At 38.1% G+C, this 17,050-nt stretch overlaps 1 protein-coding gene across 4 annotated transcripts in view; it reads right to left on the reverse strand.

Annotated features, from left to right (window-relative positions):
* Lima1 (LIM domain and actin binding 1) overlaps positions 1–17,050 on the reverse strand; it is a 97,588-nt gene that overhangs the window by 25,685 nt on the left and 54,853 nt on the right. For 3 of the 4 annotated variants that reach the window (XM_015493346.2, XM_015493345.2, XM_048802701.1), the window contains 3 exons: positions 16,410–16,868; positions 3,795–3,879; positions 1,108–1,256 (listed from right to left, as the gene is read on the reverse strand). In XM_015493346.2, the coding sequence (XP_015348832.1) occupies positions 1,108–1,256; positions 3,795–3,879; positions 16,410–16,868 (693 nt within the window). Of the gene's footprint in view, positions 1–1,107; positions 1,257–3,794; positions 3,880–16,409; positions 17,042–17,050 lie in introns of those variants that run through there. The other variant, XM_048802702.1, reaches the window with a different exon arrangement.

Consider the following 17,050-nt stretch of genomic DNA (forward strand, 5'->3'; position numbering starts at 1 on the left):
GCCAGTACCATTTTTTTTTTTTTTTTTTTTTTTTTTTTTTAGTACTGGGAATGGAGCTCAGGAGCACTCAACCACTAAGCCACATCCCCAGCCCTATTTTGTATTTTATTTAGAGACAGGGTCTCATTGAGTTGCTTAGTGCCTTGCTTTTGTTGAGGCTGGTTTTGAACTCACGATCCTCCTGCCTCAGCCTCCCAAGCTGCTGGGATTATAGGCATGTGCCATCGTGCCCGGCCACTGCTATTTCTCTTTAATATTATCTCTTCTTTCCTCAAAAACCAAAATAAGGGGGCTGGGGTTGTGGCTCAGTGGTAGAGCACTCTCCTCATATGTGCGAGGGCCTGGATTTGATCCTCAGCACCACATAAAAATAAATAAATAAAAGTATTGTGTCCAACTACAGCTAAATATTAAAAAAAATAAATAAAGGTTAGAGATGTAGCTCAATGTCTGACCACTTGCCTAACATGTGCCAGGCCCAGGCAATGCAAATAAATAAATTAATTAAATTAAGTAAAATCTTTTCTGTTAGCCAGGCATAGTAGTATACGCTTATTGTCTCAGCTACTCAGAAGGCCTGAGGCAGGAGGGTCACTTGAGTCCAGAGTGCAAGTCCAGCCTGAGGAATACAATGAAACCTCCTATCAAAAACAAACCAACTCTAGGGCTGGCATTGTGGCTCAGCAGTAGTGCACTTGCCTGGCATGTGAGGCACTGGGTTCGATTCTCACGTATAAATAAATAAAATAAAGGTTTATCAACAACTAAGAAAAAAACAACTCTAAATATTATTGTTAAAACGAATAAAACTATACCTCTTGGCAATGACAATGAAAACATTCATTAAGGGAATGAGGAAAACTCTGTGACATTACTGACTGGTAACATCATACAAAAAAATATGAATGTGAAAGAGCTAGAAGAATGAAGTCAGGATTAGAACACAGTAAAGACTACAAATGAAGTGAGGGTAGGATTTATGTGAAGAGAGACTGACTAGCGGCAGAGAAAGAGACAGGGCCTAAGGGTTGGGAGACACTTCCTAGTTCCAGTGTTCAGTGATGACAGGCTGGGGGAGTGAGTGAAGGAGGGATTCAGAACACATACTGTATAGTTGGTTGAACTACTTTGTTTGGACACAGCCGCCTGGTACTTGGCCATTCGATCCTTTATGGAGGTTTCTGAGAGGCGTGGGAGTTCCAGGTTTCGCTTACTTTCATTTTTCTCTGAGTTGAATGCAGAGGATGACAACTGACCTGGAAGCACGCAAACAACAGGCTTTGTTAGGTGATAACATGTGATTCCAGTGGTTTACTAATTTTACATTTGGGCTACTGAAATCTAATGGTCAATTTCTTCTATTAAAAACGACAAGGGCTGAGGTTGTAGCTCAGTGGTAGAGCGCTTGCCTGGCACATGTGAGCGACTGGGTTCACTCCTCAGGACCACATAAAAGTAAATAAAGTATAAATGTACAACTTAAAAAAAAATTTAAAAGGACAAAGAAGAAAATCAGAAACATATCTGTTATTTATAATATTCATTCACTTTCTTAACACTAAGAGGAGAAGCTTTACCATAATTAAGCATGGTATATTTTAAAATTCTAGCTAATTTGACATATGGAAAAATAGAAGATCTCAATGCTCTCTTTTTAAAAATTTTTTTTTTCTTCTTTAGTTGTAGATGGACACAGTGCATTTACTTTATTTATTTTTATGTGGTGCTGAGGATTGAACCCAGTGCCTCAGGCATGCCAGTCGAGCAATCTACCACTGAGCCACAACATCCAGCTCTCAATGCTCTTTTAATTTGTATATCTTTGATTACCAGAAGTTTGATGATTTTCTTGTGCTTATTAATTTCTTTTGTGAGATGCTTATACCCTTCCCCCAACATGATAACTGCACCATAATAATTCCAACGTATTATATTATCACCAGTAACATAGGAAAACCAATCCTCTTTTTTGGTGGGTAGAAAGGTACTAGGGATCAAATTTAGGGCCTTGCTTATGCTAAGCATATATTCTACCACTAAGCTACATCTCCAGCCCCAGGATTACCAATCTTGATTATAAGTGATACAGCCTATCTATTGAAGCCCTCAAGCCCCAGACAACTGTGGAGCCAAAGTGTCAGTAGCATTTTACTTGTAATTTCTCAAAGGCATCCTTTGGTTCTCACATTGTGACAAGGATAGATTAAAAACATAAGATAAGTGTGGACGTGGTGGCACACACCTATAAACCTAGCAGCTCAGGAGGCTGAGACAGGAGAATGGCAAGATTTCAAAGCCAGCGGCTAAGCAACTCAGTGAGACCCTGTCTCTAAATAAAATACAGAAAAGGGCTGGGGATGTGGCTCAGTGGTCAAGTGTCCCTGAGTTCAATCCCTAGTATCACCACAAAAAAAAAAAAAAAAAAAAAAGACACAAAAGCTGCCAGGATGCAGTAGCACACTCCATGTAATCCCAGTGAACTTGGGAGGCTGAGGCAGGAGGACCAAGAGTTCAAGACCAACCTCAGCAACTTAGTGAGTCCTGAAGCAATTTAGGTAAAGTCTTAAGCAATTTAGTGAGATCCTGTCTCAAAAATAAAAAATAAAAAAGGGCTGGGGATGTGGCCCAGTGTAAAGCACCCCNTCCTGGTCCGTCTCCTTTCTAGAATGAAATTCATGAGAATGGATTGTATTGTGGCCATAGCTGAAGGACAGATACGCCTATCCCTGTTATTAGATTATTGGAATTAAAACACAAAAGCTACTGAACTCCACATTGGATAGTGCTTAGCACACATCACTGGCAAGAGGTCAGCCTACCCAAATTCAGTTCCATTTTCAATTTGTTTTTAATATCATTGGGGGGGGGGGATGTGGCTTATCCAAAAGCTTGAGTTGTCCTTTTTATTCTTCTGTTTTTTTCTTATCCCTTCCCCACTCCCCAGGCTTCAACCTCTTTCTTACCTACCGCAAATTCTCACCATGTGGTCTCATTTAACTCTTATTTCATCCTCTAGCTATATCAAATTGCAAACAGTTCCATGAACATATTTCACACTATAGGTATTCATACTCTATAGCCTGTTTTATACAAGCTCTTCTGACTTCTTACCTTGGAGTGGGTCTCCCTCAGAATAGGATATGGGACTACTGTTTGTGAAGCCTTATCCTTCCAAATGAGGCCAGGTATCTTTTTTCTACGTGCATATTTCTAATATGGCCATATCCACTTCTTTATGTTTTTATCTATCTCCTAGACTGGGCATCCCTCCCAGCTGAGGTCAATTGTGTCAATATATGCACTTTAATTTTTTTTCCACAGTAGCACAGTGTTTAGCACTAAAAAAAAAAAAAAAAAAAAAAAAAAAACACAAAAAGCTGCCAGGTGCAGTAGCACACTCCTGTAATCCCAGTGACTTGGGAGGCTGAGGCAGGAGGACCAAGAGTTCAAGACCAACCTCAGCAACTTAGTGAGTCCTGAAGCAATTTAGGTAAGTCTTAAGCAATTTAGTGAGATCCTGTCTCAAAATAAAAATAAAAAGGGCTGGGGATGTGGCTCAGTGTAAAGCACCCCTGGGTTCAATCCCCAGTACCACTAAACAAAACAACAACAACAACAAAAAACACTCGCACAGGAAAAGCTTTAGAGAGCAATGAGATTCGCGAATGTACCTGACAGAATTCCTTTTAATTTGTGTGTTATTCTTCTTCTAGAAGTATTGGCCTTGAGTCCAAAAGTCATTACTTTTAATAAATGCTCTCTAAAAGATATCACACATAAGTAACTCTGCTTACCTGGACCTATTTCCAAGTCATCCAAAGAATAGCTGTTTTCAGAGATCCTCCTTCCACCTGTATTTCGGCTTTGGGCCCAAAGAATCTGTATAGAAAACAAATACACTTTGAATAGAAGATGGGATATCTTCATGAAATATTTAAGTCTTTTTTTATTAATATAATCCGTAAGAGATTAGATTTTATATATTGTTTCACATTCTATAGATTTTTTCTTCTTCAGTGCTGGGAATGGAATCCAGGGGGCCTCATGCATGTCAGGCAAGTGCTCTACCACAGAGCTACATCCCCAGCCCCATTCCACAGATTTTTAAAAAATATTATAAATATCAAGCTCTACATTTCATAAGTGCTTAGAGTTAAAAAAAAAGAGTAATTCTAAATAGGTAATGCTTTCTGCTAAGGATTACTGCCTAATCAGTTATACCAGCAAGCAATGTAATTTAAATAGTCATTGAAGGGAAATCCTCATGTCCCAGATAACAGTGACATATCCCTCCAGACTGCCAAGGCCTCATGGCAGCATCTACTATTTCCTGTCTCCTGCTCACTTTACCCCTGCTGCTTCGGTCTTGGTCATGTCTTCATCAACTTTCCCCTGGACTACTGGATTACCTTATTATTATTATTATTAGTTTGTACCAGGGATTGATCCCAGGGGGGCTTAACCACTGAGTCACATCCCCAGCCCTTTTAGAGACAGGGTCTCACTGAGTTGCTTAGGGCCTTGCTAAATTACTGGCTTTTTGAACTCACATTCCTCCTGCCTCAGCCTCCCAAGCCACTGGGATGACCAGCATGCACCACCACACCTGGCGCATTACCTTCTTTATTGGTTCTTTTTCACCTTCCAATCCAGTCTCTATTAATTGCCATTATCCCAACCACATAATACAAAATAATCCACCCCAAATATAATCTATTGTACTCCTCTGTTCAAAATTCTTTCAGAATTCCCAATTACTCCTTGAATTCAACTCCAAGTGCTTACTGTGCTATAGAATACCTGTTCTAGATCTGGTCCCTACCTACTCAGCCTTTTCTCTGGGTGTTATCTTTCTCATCTTTTTTCCTCCAAGAAAAGCAAACTTCTCTGAGGACCAAGACATTGTAGAAGAGGTTCCCTCCACCCAGATTACAAATTTATCCTGTTATCTAGCAAATGCCTGTTCCTTTAAGATTCAGTGTAAGCAAATGAAGTCTGACCTATCTCTTCCACATAAATGTGGTAGTCCTTTCTGTATTCTCAAGGTGTCTGGTCACACTTCTGTACATGATGTTGTGTGACTGTCCTATGGGCCTGTAAACTCACTAAGGATAGAGTCTGTGCTTTTTTAATTTTATTATTTTTTTTTTTGGTTAGACACAATACCTTTATTTTGTTTATTTATTTATTTTTATGTGGTGTTGAGGATCGAACCCAGGGCCTCGTGCATGCTAGGCGAGTGCTCTACCACTGAGCCACAACCCCAGCCCGAGTCTATGCTTTTTCATCCATATATTTCCAGAATTTATAGAAGAGGATGGTACATATTGTTGAATGAAGTACTTTGTGACTCCTGAAAATCCCTATATTATAACTCTCATATCTTGAGTAGATCTCTAACTAAAATTATAATTTTCAGGACTGGAAATATAACTCAAGAGAAAGTCACTTAGTGTCATAGAATATTCCCATAGGGAGTATGTTTATTTAGTTTGAATGACAGCCTTCAACCTGATCCTATCATTCAAATCTCAGTTTATTTCTAGATAACCTGAAATAGGAAAGACAGTTGAAAGTCAGTATGACAGGAGATAAAATATTGAGCACCTTTTGAATTCAACATTAACTGAAGTCATTAAATCTTTAAATTCAACGGACTAATCAATTTAATGGTAAAGATCAAGAAGATTTACTATCACTTCTATAATTTTTTTTTAACCATTCTCCTTCTCCTCAAAGATAGAAAGCATGTATTTCAGAAACCAGAGCTAGGGAACTGGAGTTGTGGCTCAGTGGCAGAGCACTTGCCTAGCACAAGTGAGGCACTGGGTTCAATCCTCAGCACAACATAACAATAAATAAATAAATAAATAAAATAAAGGCATTGTGTCCATCTACAACTAACTAACTAACTAAATAAATAAATAAATAAATAAATCGGAGCCAGGGATTAATTTGTACAACACCAATTAGGAATAGTTTCTTACAAATTCAGTATACATTTATCTTCAATCAACTTTGCTAATTATACTAGTAATTCTTTTTCTTTTTGGTGGTACTGGGGATTGAATCCAGGGGCACTCTACCACTGAGTTATATCCTCAGTCTTATTTTTTTAGACAGGGTCTTGCTAAGTTGCCTAGGCTGGCCTCAAACTTGTGACCCTCCTGCTTCAGTTTCCCAAGTATCTGGTTATTACAGGTGTGCTACCATGCCCAGAATGAATCTACTCTTATTGTTTTTTGGTAGCAGGGATTGCTTAACCACTGAGCCACACCCCAGCCCTTTCTATTTTTTATTTTGAGATAGGGTCTTGTTAAGTTGCTTAGAGCCTTGCTTAATTGCTGAAGCTGGTTTTGAACTTGCAATCCTCTTGCCTCAGCCTTCCAAACTGCTGGGATTATAGGCATGTTGGGATTATGTCACCATGCCCAGCTTGGATCTATTTTTAACAAAACCCAAAATAAGCTCTACCAACCCTGATCTTGCCACACCATACATAGTTCAGCTTCACCAACATTAACAACATCCATGTGACTTACAGGGCTCAGTACACTCTGATTTGGTATGCAGACCCCCATTTGAAAGGAAGGTTATCAACAAGGTGACGAGAAGAGCTAGTAGAACACCCTCCATGCACATTTTTTGTTTTTATTCTCAAAACAGTTCTCATTTGCTCATTGCTATAGTTTGGATCTAGACTGTCTTCCAAAGGCCCATGTGTTGAAGGCTTGAGTTCCCCAGCTTAGTATAATTGGGAGGTGAAGCCTAATGGGAGGTTTTAGGTCATGGGAGATGCCATCAAAAGAGATTGTGGGATCCTGGTTTCTCCCCACTGCCACCCTTAATTCCCAGCCATGAGGAGATTGTGGGACCCTAGCCTCTCTTTTCTTTCTCTTGCTGCGCAGCTATAAAGGAGTGGTTTTGTTCCACTACATACTTCCTCTATGACGTGCTCCCCCTCAGCAGAGGCCTAAAAGAAATAGATCTGCCTGATCAGAATTGAAACTTCAAAACTGTGAGCCAAACTAAATATTTTTTCTTTGTAGTTGATTATCTTAGGTATTTGATATAATATTAGAAAGCTGACTAACAAATCATTCAAATAAATTCCACTGATTATTCCAAATGTTGCTGCACTTTAAGATAACCACTTAGAAAAGTTGCAAAAATTAGAATTTTCAGGACTAAAAAAAGGGAGAAACCCTGGAAATAATCCTTAAAGAAAAACATGAAAAGAGAATGGGTTCTGCATTCTTAACACAAATATTTACATTCTATAAAAGGTAAAATTCAAATACAATTCCAAGAATATGTGTTACATGTTGCAACCTGCAGAGAATTCAGTTTGGTTCAGTTCTCATTACACATCTCTTGTCTTGTATGAAGTCCCTGCACTGGTGTTACTGAGAACAAGCCCAATTAGAATCAGAACAAATACCTGTCTAGGCAGAAACTTTCTTTGGTTTTAGATGCACAAAATTTCCCATCTTTGCTAACTTTTTATTTAAACGTCTGGGTTAAATAAGGGCCTTGAATCTATTATTATTATTTTATTTATCTATCTGTTTATTTATTTATTTATTTTGGCAGCAGGGATTGAACCCAGGGGTGCTTAACCACAGAGCTAACTACTAAAAAAAATTTAAATGCCTGATCCAGGGCTGGGGTTGTGGCTCAGTGGTGGAGTGCTTGTCCAGCATATGTGAGGCACTGGGTTCAATACTCAGCATCACATAAAAAATAAATTAAATTAAATAAAGGCATTGGGTCCATCTACAACTAAAAAAAAAAATAAAAATAAAAAAAGGCCTGATCCATAAGGGTGGTAATGCTATGAATTATTTTAAGTATTAAAGAAAAGAATGAGCAGGGTTTTTTTGTTGTTGTTGAATACTTTTTTTTTGTGTGTGTGTGTGGTGCCAGGGATTGAACCCAGGGCTTTGTGCATGTGAGGCAAGCACTCTACCAACTGAGCTATATCCTCAGCCCTTGTTTAATACTTTAATATTATTTATTTCCTTTTATGTGGTACTGAGGATCAAACCCAGTGCCTCACATGTGCTAGGCAAGTGCTCCTCCATTGAGCCACAACCCCCAGTCCATGAGACAGTTTTAATGAGAACCTAGGTGAAGCACTGAGCATTACTTTCACTACCTTTTCACCTCCAGACCACTCAAACAGGAAGAATAATAAGATCTCAAATGTGTTTAAGATTAAATTTGCAATCCTCATTTTACAAGTGGTAATCTGGGTGCAGGAAGAAGGAGGGGTTTCCTCCAATATTTCTCAAGGAAGTAAAAAAACAAAACAAAACAAAAACCTAAACCAAACTAACAAAACTTGTGTGCACACCCATGCACACTAGGAATTTTAATACCAAAATATACTTCTGTAACAGACTTATAGTTCACTTTTTACTCAGACATTTGAGGGAGCCTTAGTTACCATAATCTGTCCAAAAAAAAAAAAAAAGGAGAGAGAGAGAGAAAAGGCCAGATATTTTAAGACTTTCTGGAATTTCCTAAAGGCTTGGCCTTGCCCTAACCCACAAGTCCTCTTTCCTGTCAGCTGACTGTAATTTTCATTAGTGTGAATGCCCCTTAAATATTCTGTGAATCCATAAATCAAAAGCACCAGACATGTACCAATAAGAGGATAAGAGTCTGGAGCTTTTAACCAGTTGTCTATGGAATTTTTTCTTCTGGAAAAAAAATGTGTAAAGTATATTAGATCCTAAATAAGTAACAAAGCAGGAATTTCTACTCTTTGTACCCCTATTTTTTTTCTTTTCTTTGAAATATTTATTTTTTAGTTGTACTTGGACACAATACCTTTATTTTATTTACTTTTATGAGGTGCTGAGGATCGAACCCAGGGCCTCCTCGCAGGTGCTAGGCAAGCGCTCTACTGGTGAACCACAACCACAGCCCCTGTGCCACTATTTTCAAGAAAATTCTCTTTAAAACTGATTCTCAACATTTATTTCATATAGTCTCTTTCATTTCTCTGCCACTTCCTTCAGCCTTTTAACTTTAATCTTCCTTCAGACTCTTATCCTTCCAAAGTCAAGAGTGGAAGGCAGGGTGGCTATTAGGGAAAAGTGGGATTTTACTGAACTAAGCATAGGAATCAAGGAGTACAGATGAAATTTAGCCTTCATTTCTCAAAATATTAAGAGATAAAAATTTCCTTCTTTAGGGACTCTTAGATAAAGCAGAGCTAGCCAGGCATGCTGGCACACACCTGTAATACCAGCGGCTTGGAAGGCTGACACAGGAGGATTGCAGGTTCAAAGCCAGCCTCAGCAACTTAGGCCCAAAGCAACTTAGAAAAACCCTGTATCTATATAAAATACAAAAAGAGCTGGGGGTGAGGCTCAGTGGTTAAGTGCCCCTAGGTTCAATCCCTGGTACCAAAACCAAAACCAAAAAACCCACAGACCTTATCTATACAAAACAATACACATAGAAGTTGCACTTATCTCTAGGTGGTAGAATTTTTCTATCTTTTTTGTATTTCCAACTATTCTTCTAAAATTATGCATCAGTCGTACAAATAAAAAAGAAAAAGAAGGGGACTGGGGGGTAGCTCAGTGGAAAGGCCCTGGGTTTGATCCCTAGCACTGCAATCAATCAATCAATAGGAAGAAGAAGTAGCACTTCATATCTTTTAATATAAATAAATGAAATTGATAAAACCAAATGCTGGTGAAGCTTTTGGGAATATGTGCTTAGATTGTGCTGGTGGTGTAATAAAATAGTATAATCTTTGAGAAGTTGAAAATATGTAAGAAGAATATTTAATTTAATAAGTTACATCTTCTGACTGTGGCAATATCACTTCAGAAATACAGCCCAAAGAAAATAACTAAAAACAAAACATTTCTGCCAAGATGCTTAAAGTTTTCTATTACAGCTAGAAAAGAATTAATGATTGGGGAGTGAATAAACAGTATCTTGAAATATCATATTCCCATGAAAGAATAAAATGGAGGATACATATGCAGGCCTACGAAAAAAAAAAAAGAGCAAGCCAAAAATAAGGACTGCAAAACACCAAGCATACAGTGATTAAAACCATATAAGGGCTGGGGATATAGCTTAGTTGGTAGAGTGCTTATCTTGCATGCACAAGGCCCTGGGTTCAATTCCCAGCACCACAAACAAACAAACAACATAAAAAACAGTATTGCAATGATAATGACCAAAAAGGATAAAAAATCTTGTCCATGAGTAGTAAGGGTTATGCTTTTCTCCTGGTTCACTTGACTCTTTCTCCTTCTTTCTGGTTTATTCACTGTGTATGTTGGTTCAGATGACTCATCTACATAATAAGAAAAACAAAGCTCCCAAATCCACAAGCTCTAGAGTGCTAGTGCAAATTTCTTGCATTCCAATGTATTTCTTCTCTTCATTGTCCAGATGTTTTTCATTCCCTTAAACATGTGGGAAGGTAGAGCTAATACTTTTGAGGATAGAGCTATTGATATGATTTTAATATTTCCCAGTTTTCTTAGTTTCAAAGTTATGTAGGATCATGACCAGTTGCTTATAAATAATAAACAGTTATCATAATAACCATGTAGATAGTGTTAGAGGATAGAGAGGGTACTACACAATTTTGATCCTTGTTCTGACATTAATGAGCCATATGACAATGGACATATTAGTTAACTTCTCTAACCTCAGCTGCTTCCATCTATAAAATTGTGTTTTAAAGTTCTGAGAGCAGTGAGCTGGATTAAATAATCTCTTAAAGTCCCTTCCTGTTCTAGGATTTACCTGGCAACAATCTTGGTATATATTTCTCTCTGTTGTAACTCATCAATGAGTCTGAAAGCTAGAGGAAATGACTCTTCCATGTAGTCAACTGGAAATACACCTATGTTGTCTAATCTAGGACTGAGTCCAACAGCAGGAAACAAACGTGATGACATGTGGGGGTGGGAGGCAGATAAAGTCTTTTTGGCCACCACAAATCTAACATAGCCAACATTGCATAGGGAATGTTCTACTTCTTGATATTGCTTTTCAACATGTTTTATTATAATGAAACTAGTTAGAAATCAGTAAGTAGTTGATATGAAAGTAAGCAGAGGTGACTGGTCTCTAGTGGACACATCAAGGACTGTGTCATTCAGCGCAAGAAAGAGTGAGAAATATCATAATTCATTGGCTGGTATCTTTGTGCCTGGATCCATTATTATCTTACCAAAAAGTCTGAAGAATTACTTAGTTATCATAATATCCATTGTGATATTACTATTAATAAAGAGTAAATAGTGGGAGACTGAGGCAGGAGGATCGCAAGTTTGAGGTAAGCCTGAGCAACTAGTGAGACCCTGTCTCAAAATTAAAAATATAAAGGGTTGTGGGGCACGGTGGCACACGCCTATAATCCCAGCAGCTCAGGAGCCTGAGACAGGAGACTCTCAAGTTCAAAGCCAGCCTCAAGCAATAGGGAGGCACTAAGCAACTCAGCAAGACCCTGTCTCTAAATAAAATACAAAATAGGTCTGGGGATGTGGCTAAGTGGTTGAGTGCCCTGAGTTCAATTCCCAGTACAAAAAAAAAAAAAAAAAAAAAAAANATAATCTCTTAAAGTCCCTTCCTGTTCTAGGATTTACCTGGCAACAATCTTGGTATATATTTCTCTCTGTTGTAACTCATCAATGAGTCTGAAAGCTAGAGGAAATGACTCTTCCATGTAGTCAACTGGAAATACACCTATGTTGTCTAATCTAGGACTGAGTCCAACAGCAGGAAAAAAACGTGATGACATGTGGGGGTGGGGGTTGGGCCAAGAGGGATTGAACTCAGGAGTGTTTTACCACTGAGCTACATCACCATCCTCAGTCATTTTTACTTTTTACTTTGAGACAGGGTCTTGCTAAGTTGCTGAGGATGGCCTTGAACTTGCAAACCTCTTGCCTCAGCCAATTGAGTCACTGGGATTATAGGCATGTAACTGAGATTTCAGCCATGGTGCCACAGCACCTGGCTGAAGTACTTAACTTTTGACTAACCACATCCTGGTCTCCAAATTATGGATTCAAGGGTTAATTTTGACAATAAATGAACATTAATTATAACGAGCTAATGAGTGAACTTTTTCATAAAAGGATGCCAAGAATAATTACATCTACTTAAAACCCAAATCAACACATACAGGAAATCAGGAATGCTAAACCATATTTAGTATATGTTCTCGTGGCATTTCTTTTTCCTAATAATAATTATAGGTTATATTAATCCATTTCATTCACTCATAGGAATTCACTGCATTCAATAAAGCCACATGATGAATAACCTATCTCCTCACCAAAGGTAGAGAACATGTGATGAATAGCCTTAAATCAAATCTCATTATTTATAAGTTATTTGAGTTTTAAGTTTCTTTTCTTTCTTTTATTAAATAAGTCACTGTACTAACCACTGGGAAATAAAAATACCCTCACTTTGAAAGAAATTAAAGACTGGGAAGTATACAAATTCATACATGACTATTAAAGAAAATATGGCATAGGCTGTGGTTGTGGCCCAGAGGTAGAGCACTTGCCTAGCACATGTGAGGCATTAGGTTCGATCTTCAGCACTACATAATAAAATAAAGTTATTATGTCCATCTAAAACTAAAAATACTTTTAAAAAGGAAAATATAACATGAGGTTCAAAGTAAATTCTATACAAGAGTGAAGTTAATTTCATCTGGGAGGATCTGAGGTAGGCCTCACAGTCTTTATATATTTTTAAGAGTAAGATTCAAAGGTTAGCAACTGGGTGATGGGCACAAGATTTAGAGAATGAGGAATAATCCATGGTTCAAGTACAAGATTGTCTATAAGACTAGAAAGGTAGATTGAGCTCAGACTGTGGAAGACGTGAATATTAGATACAAATTAATTTTGAGGCATCAATGATTTCAAGGCAATAAGATATTTTAAACTATGTTTAGAGAAATAAATAGCAACAGTGAGAAGGATGGATAAGAAGAAATGAGATGTCAATTTAGGAGACTGAAAAACTATTTAGGCAAGGGGCTAGGAATTTGGTAGAGTGCTTGCCTAGCATGTATGAGGCACTGGGTTGGAGTCTCAGCATCACATAAAAATAAATAAAGATATGTGTCCATCTAAAATATTTTAAAAAATATATTTAGGCAAGATGTTATAAATCTAACCATGGATCTAGATGTGGGATCAGTAGAATGTCCTGTACATGAGGTGTTGCTTAGAGGGTTAGATTTACAGGATTTAGGAAGTAACTGACCGGGCGCTAGAGAGCACAAGGAATAACCGGATTTATAATTTTATAAATCAAGAGACTGGGTGAATGGTGATGCTTTAAGGGAGACCAGGGGTAGAGCAGGTTTTTGCTAGAAAGACAATGAATTCTTTTTTAGCCTTCTTGAATCTGAGGGCTTAAGGGATATTCACAAAGAGATGTCTGATCTGACAGATAATCTGGCAGGACTGAAGCCTGGGTTAAGAGTTCAGGATCAGAATCTAGATTTGAGATTCACCTCTTGAAGTTGTGGAAACAAATGAGACTACACAAGGAATAGAAAAAGAAAGGAGGGCCAAGAAGAAACCAGCAAGAGAAGGGAAGAGAAGTGGATAAGAACAGAAGTCATCTCAGATAAAAGGAAGCAAAAGAGGTGAAAAGTGGAAATCGAAGTTGGGTGCAGTGGTGCCTGCCTATAATCCCAGTGACTCAGGAGGCTGAGGCAGGAGTATTGAAAGTTTGAAGCCAGCCTCAGCAACTTAGTAGGGCCCTAAGTAACTTAGTGAGACCTTGCCTCAAAAAGAAAATAAAAAGGGCTGGAGATGTGGGTCAGTGGGTCTGGATTCAACCCCTAGTACCAAAACAAAACAAAAAACAGAATGGAAATCGAGCCAGTTAACTTCATCTCCTATAAATAAATATGACAAAAAGATTAAGGAGGATATTAAAACATATTATTTCCATGTCCTATGTACTTCCTGACCCTGCTCAACATGTTGAGATTCAGTTTCATTCTCTAAAATTCAATTATGGAATCAAAGATTCACACAATTTGTATCCAATATTCATTTGACATACTGAAGTACTAATTTTTGAGCTCCGAAATATATGTTCTTACTTGTATAATCTTGTTCCTAAAATGATTTCTAGTATTCCTACCATATTTCCTCAGGATTTCCTTCCAAAGATTCAAATATGTAGCTTCCTGATTAAAGCCATATATATGTTAAAGCTGAAATTATATTAATAATAACCATAATCTAGTTTCAAACTGATTAATTATTCCTTTTTTTTTTTTACAGTACTGGACTTCACATATGCTAGGCAAGCCCTCTACCAGTGATGAGTAATTCCTCAACCTAAAGTAGACAAAACTTCCAAATAGTTTGGCTACTATACTGGACAAAATGTTTTAAAGTAGTCTAGACTATCTCCAATATGGATAATGATGCTTGTTCAAAAAGAGCTATAAAACCAAGGATACCAAAGCTTTCTACTCTCTAAGCAGTCCATTAAGAGACAAAGGACTGTTTAATCAGGAAATTAAAAAAAAAAAATTTAAAAAGGAGTAGAAGGAAAAGGATGAGGAAGAGGAGGAGGAGGGGGGGGGAAGAAGGAAGAGAAAAAAGAAAAGAAGAAATAATGCATACAAATACCTCAAACTAAAAAAGCCAGTTAAATATCAGAACTGTTCCATCTTCCTATAAGTTTAGCTATCAGGTTGCCCAGTGCCATCAGTGATCTAGTAGAATCTTTCCTTATATGGAGTGGGAGGGGGCTTCTCCATTCTGAATAGACATAAAGAAATAAGCTTGTCCTAACCCATCTCTTACAAGACATTTATGAGAAGTCTCTCATCAGATCCTTACACATAATCAGCATTTTTGTTTGCAGCAGTCCCAGTCATTTCCTACCTTGGGCCAGTTTTGACATGCACAGATGCTTTTGCACTGAATCTACATTGTGTGTAATGGCATGACATCAGCTGTCCTACCCCTAGCAGGGTCTGTGAGGAGGAGACTTACAATGGTGCTTTGAGTCACAACAAAGACCCTTCCTCTCTAAGATTTCTGACATTTTTTCCTTCTATTTTAAATTCTCCTTCCCATTTAAATTAAAAAAAAAAATTATTAAGACCATAAAGGGGAAAAGAGGGAGTTGGCAGCCTAGGGGACTAAAAACTGAAAGGGAAGAGAGTTTAAGAAAAGTCATAAAACTACGTTGTGGTTACATCTCTTGCCAAATTGTTTCAATGTTAAAGCAGAGCTAAAGCTCATGCACAGAAAAGTGTACAAACTGGTAGGTTTGGACTTCAAACATGATCCCCAAACAATTAAGAACCTTCCAGGGCAGGAAGGCAACAGGGACAGCAAGTGACAGAAAGAAATTGACAATGTTACATCAAACTAAATAAGGACTACAAAATGAGTTTTCTAACTTTATTATATCTCTGAAAGAATGATTCATACTATTACTTCACAAACATAGGGATTTGGACCAAATATTTTGCTTAAAAAACAAACAAACCAGTTTTCCCATCTAAATGGAATCTAGAGTAAATGATGGTTTTGCTCCCCGTCAGCTCTGTTTATCCCATTATAATGATTGTTGTAACAAACCATCCCTGTGCACAAAGCCAGACATGTAGGAAAGTATGAGAAAACTGGAAAAATTTACCAGCTCTGCAGCCCCTGGATTGTGTTATTAGTTACCAGCATATGCAACTCATTTTCTAGTTAAGTAATTCCCTCTGGGGACTCAGTCTGCAATCCACATGAAGGATCAAGTTTCATTAGCAGTTGTAGGAAAATGCAACCCTGTGCATTTGCAAGTCAAAACCCCTGAAAGCTACAGCTAGTCTGGCTATCTTCATTGATTTTTCCTGGGAGAGGATTTTAGCTGATAGAAAACACTTGTTGGAAGGCACAGATGAGGAAGTTGAGAAGAAGAGAAGGGATTCAGCTAGCAAAGAGACAACTAAGCCTCAGTCTTAATTTTAAACTCTGGTCTTAACACTCTGTCTGCAGCTGTGTCCAAGCAGAGAGCTATTCAGCAATAATTCCACCCCCAAGGCTACAAATGACAAAAGGCACACAGGAAGACAAATTAAAAGGGCAAGTGTACAAAAATACATAATTCAATCAGTATCCAACTCTCTTCATTTCTAGATATCAATTTAAACCCCAGTGTGAGCTTGATTTAATATGAAATGGGGTCAGAGACTCACAAATCTTAACATCAATGTAAATAACTCATTTGAGACTTTTTATGAACTCATTTAACTTCAATTAAGAAACATATTGATCACATATTCAACTCTACTCCAACTGTTCAGATTAGTAAAACAACTTTGTTACTACCAGAATTGGCTTTCTCAAGTTTTAAATCCGCCCAGTTCTTACCTTGGTTTGAGTTGGTTCACCTTTCTCAAACATCATCTTAAGCCTGTTCAGTGGAACATTGTATTTCTCTATTTTGCCTGAAGTTTCTAAGTTTTCACTGACTTCAGATCTTTCTATTTCATGCCTGGACTCTCCCAGACAATTTTCCATTTTTTTGCTTTCTGTTGTGCGGTCTTTAAGATCCTCACTGTCTTCAGTGCCTGGATATCGGCGCTGAGTAAGGGTTTCAGGACGTGATCCAAATCTGCGTCTGGACTGGGATTGTTCCTCGTGGTCAACTCCAGAAGCAGAGCTGCTTGTCACTTCAACAGGAGGGTGGGTGACTCTGTGCCTAACCTCAGTGCTGCTGTTTCGCAGAGGGTCTGTGTGCGACTCTGCTCCCGGTACTGGATTCTCCCACTTCTTCTTTAACACAGTCAGTGTCCCCCTTCTAAAGTGCTGGGGGAGATTTTTGGTGTTCTAGAAGAGCAAGAAGTGCCAGTTATAACTTGCCTGCTGAAACGTCAAACTCTGTTCTTTGTAAAATGAAAGTTAAAACTCTAAGCTGCTCCTAGTCCACAGCCCTTTCAGACAGCTGTGAACAGTTACAGCCCTGCCACATGGAGCAAGCATCCACCCCAGGGCAGGGAGAAGGAAAGAGA

Source organism: Marmota marmota, unplaced genomic scaffold (assembly GCF_001458135.2).
Source record: "Marmota marmota marmota unplaced genomic scaffold, marMar, whole genome shotgun sequence".
NCBI lineage: Eukaryota > Metazoa > Chordata > Mammalia > Rodentia > Sciuridae > Marmota > Marmota marmota.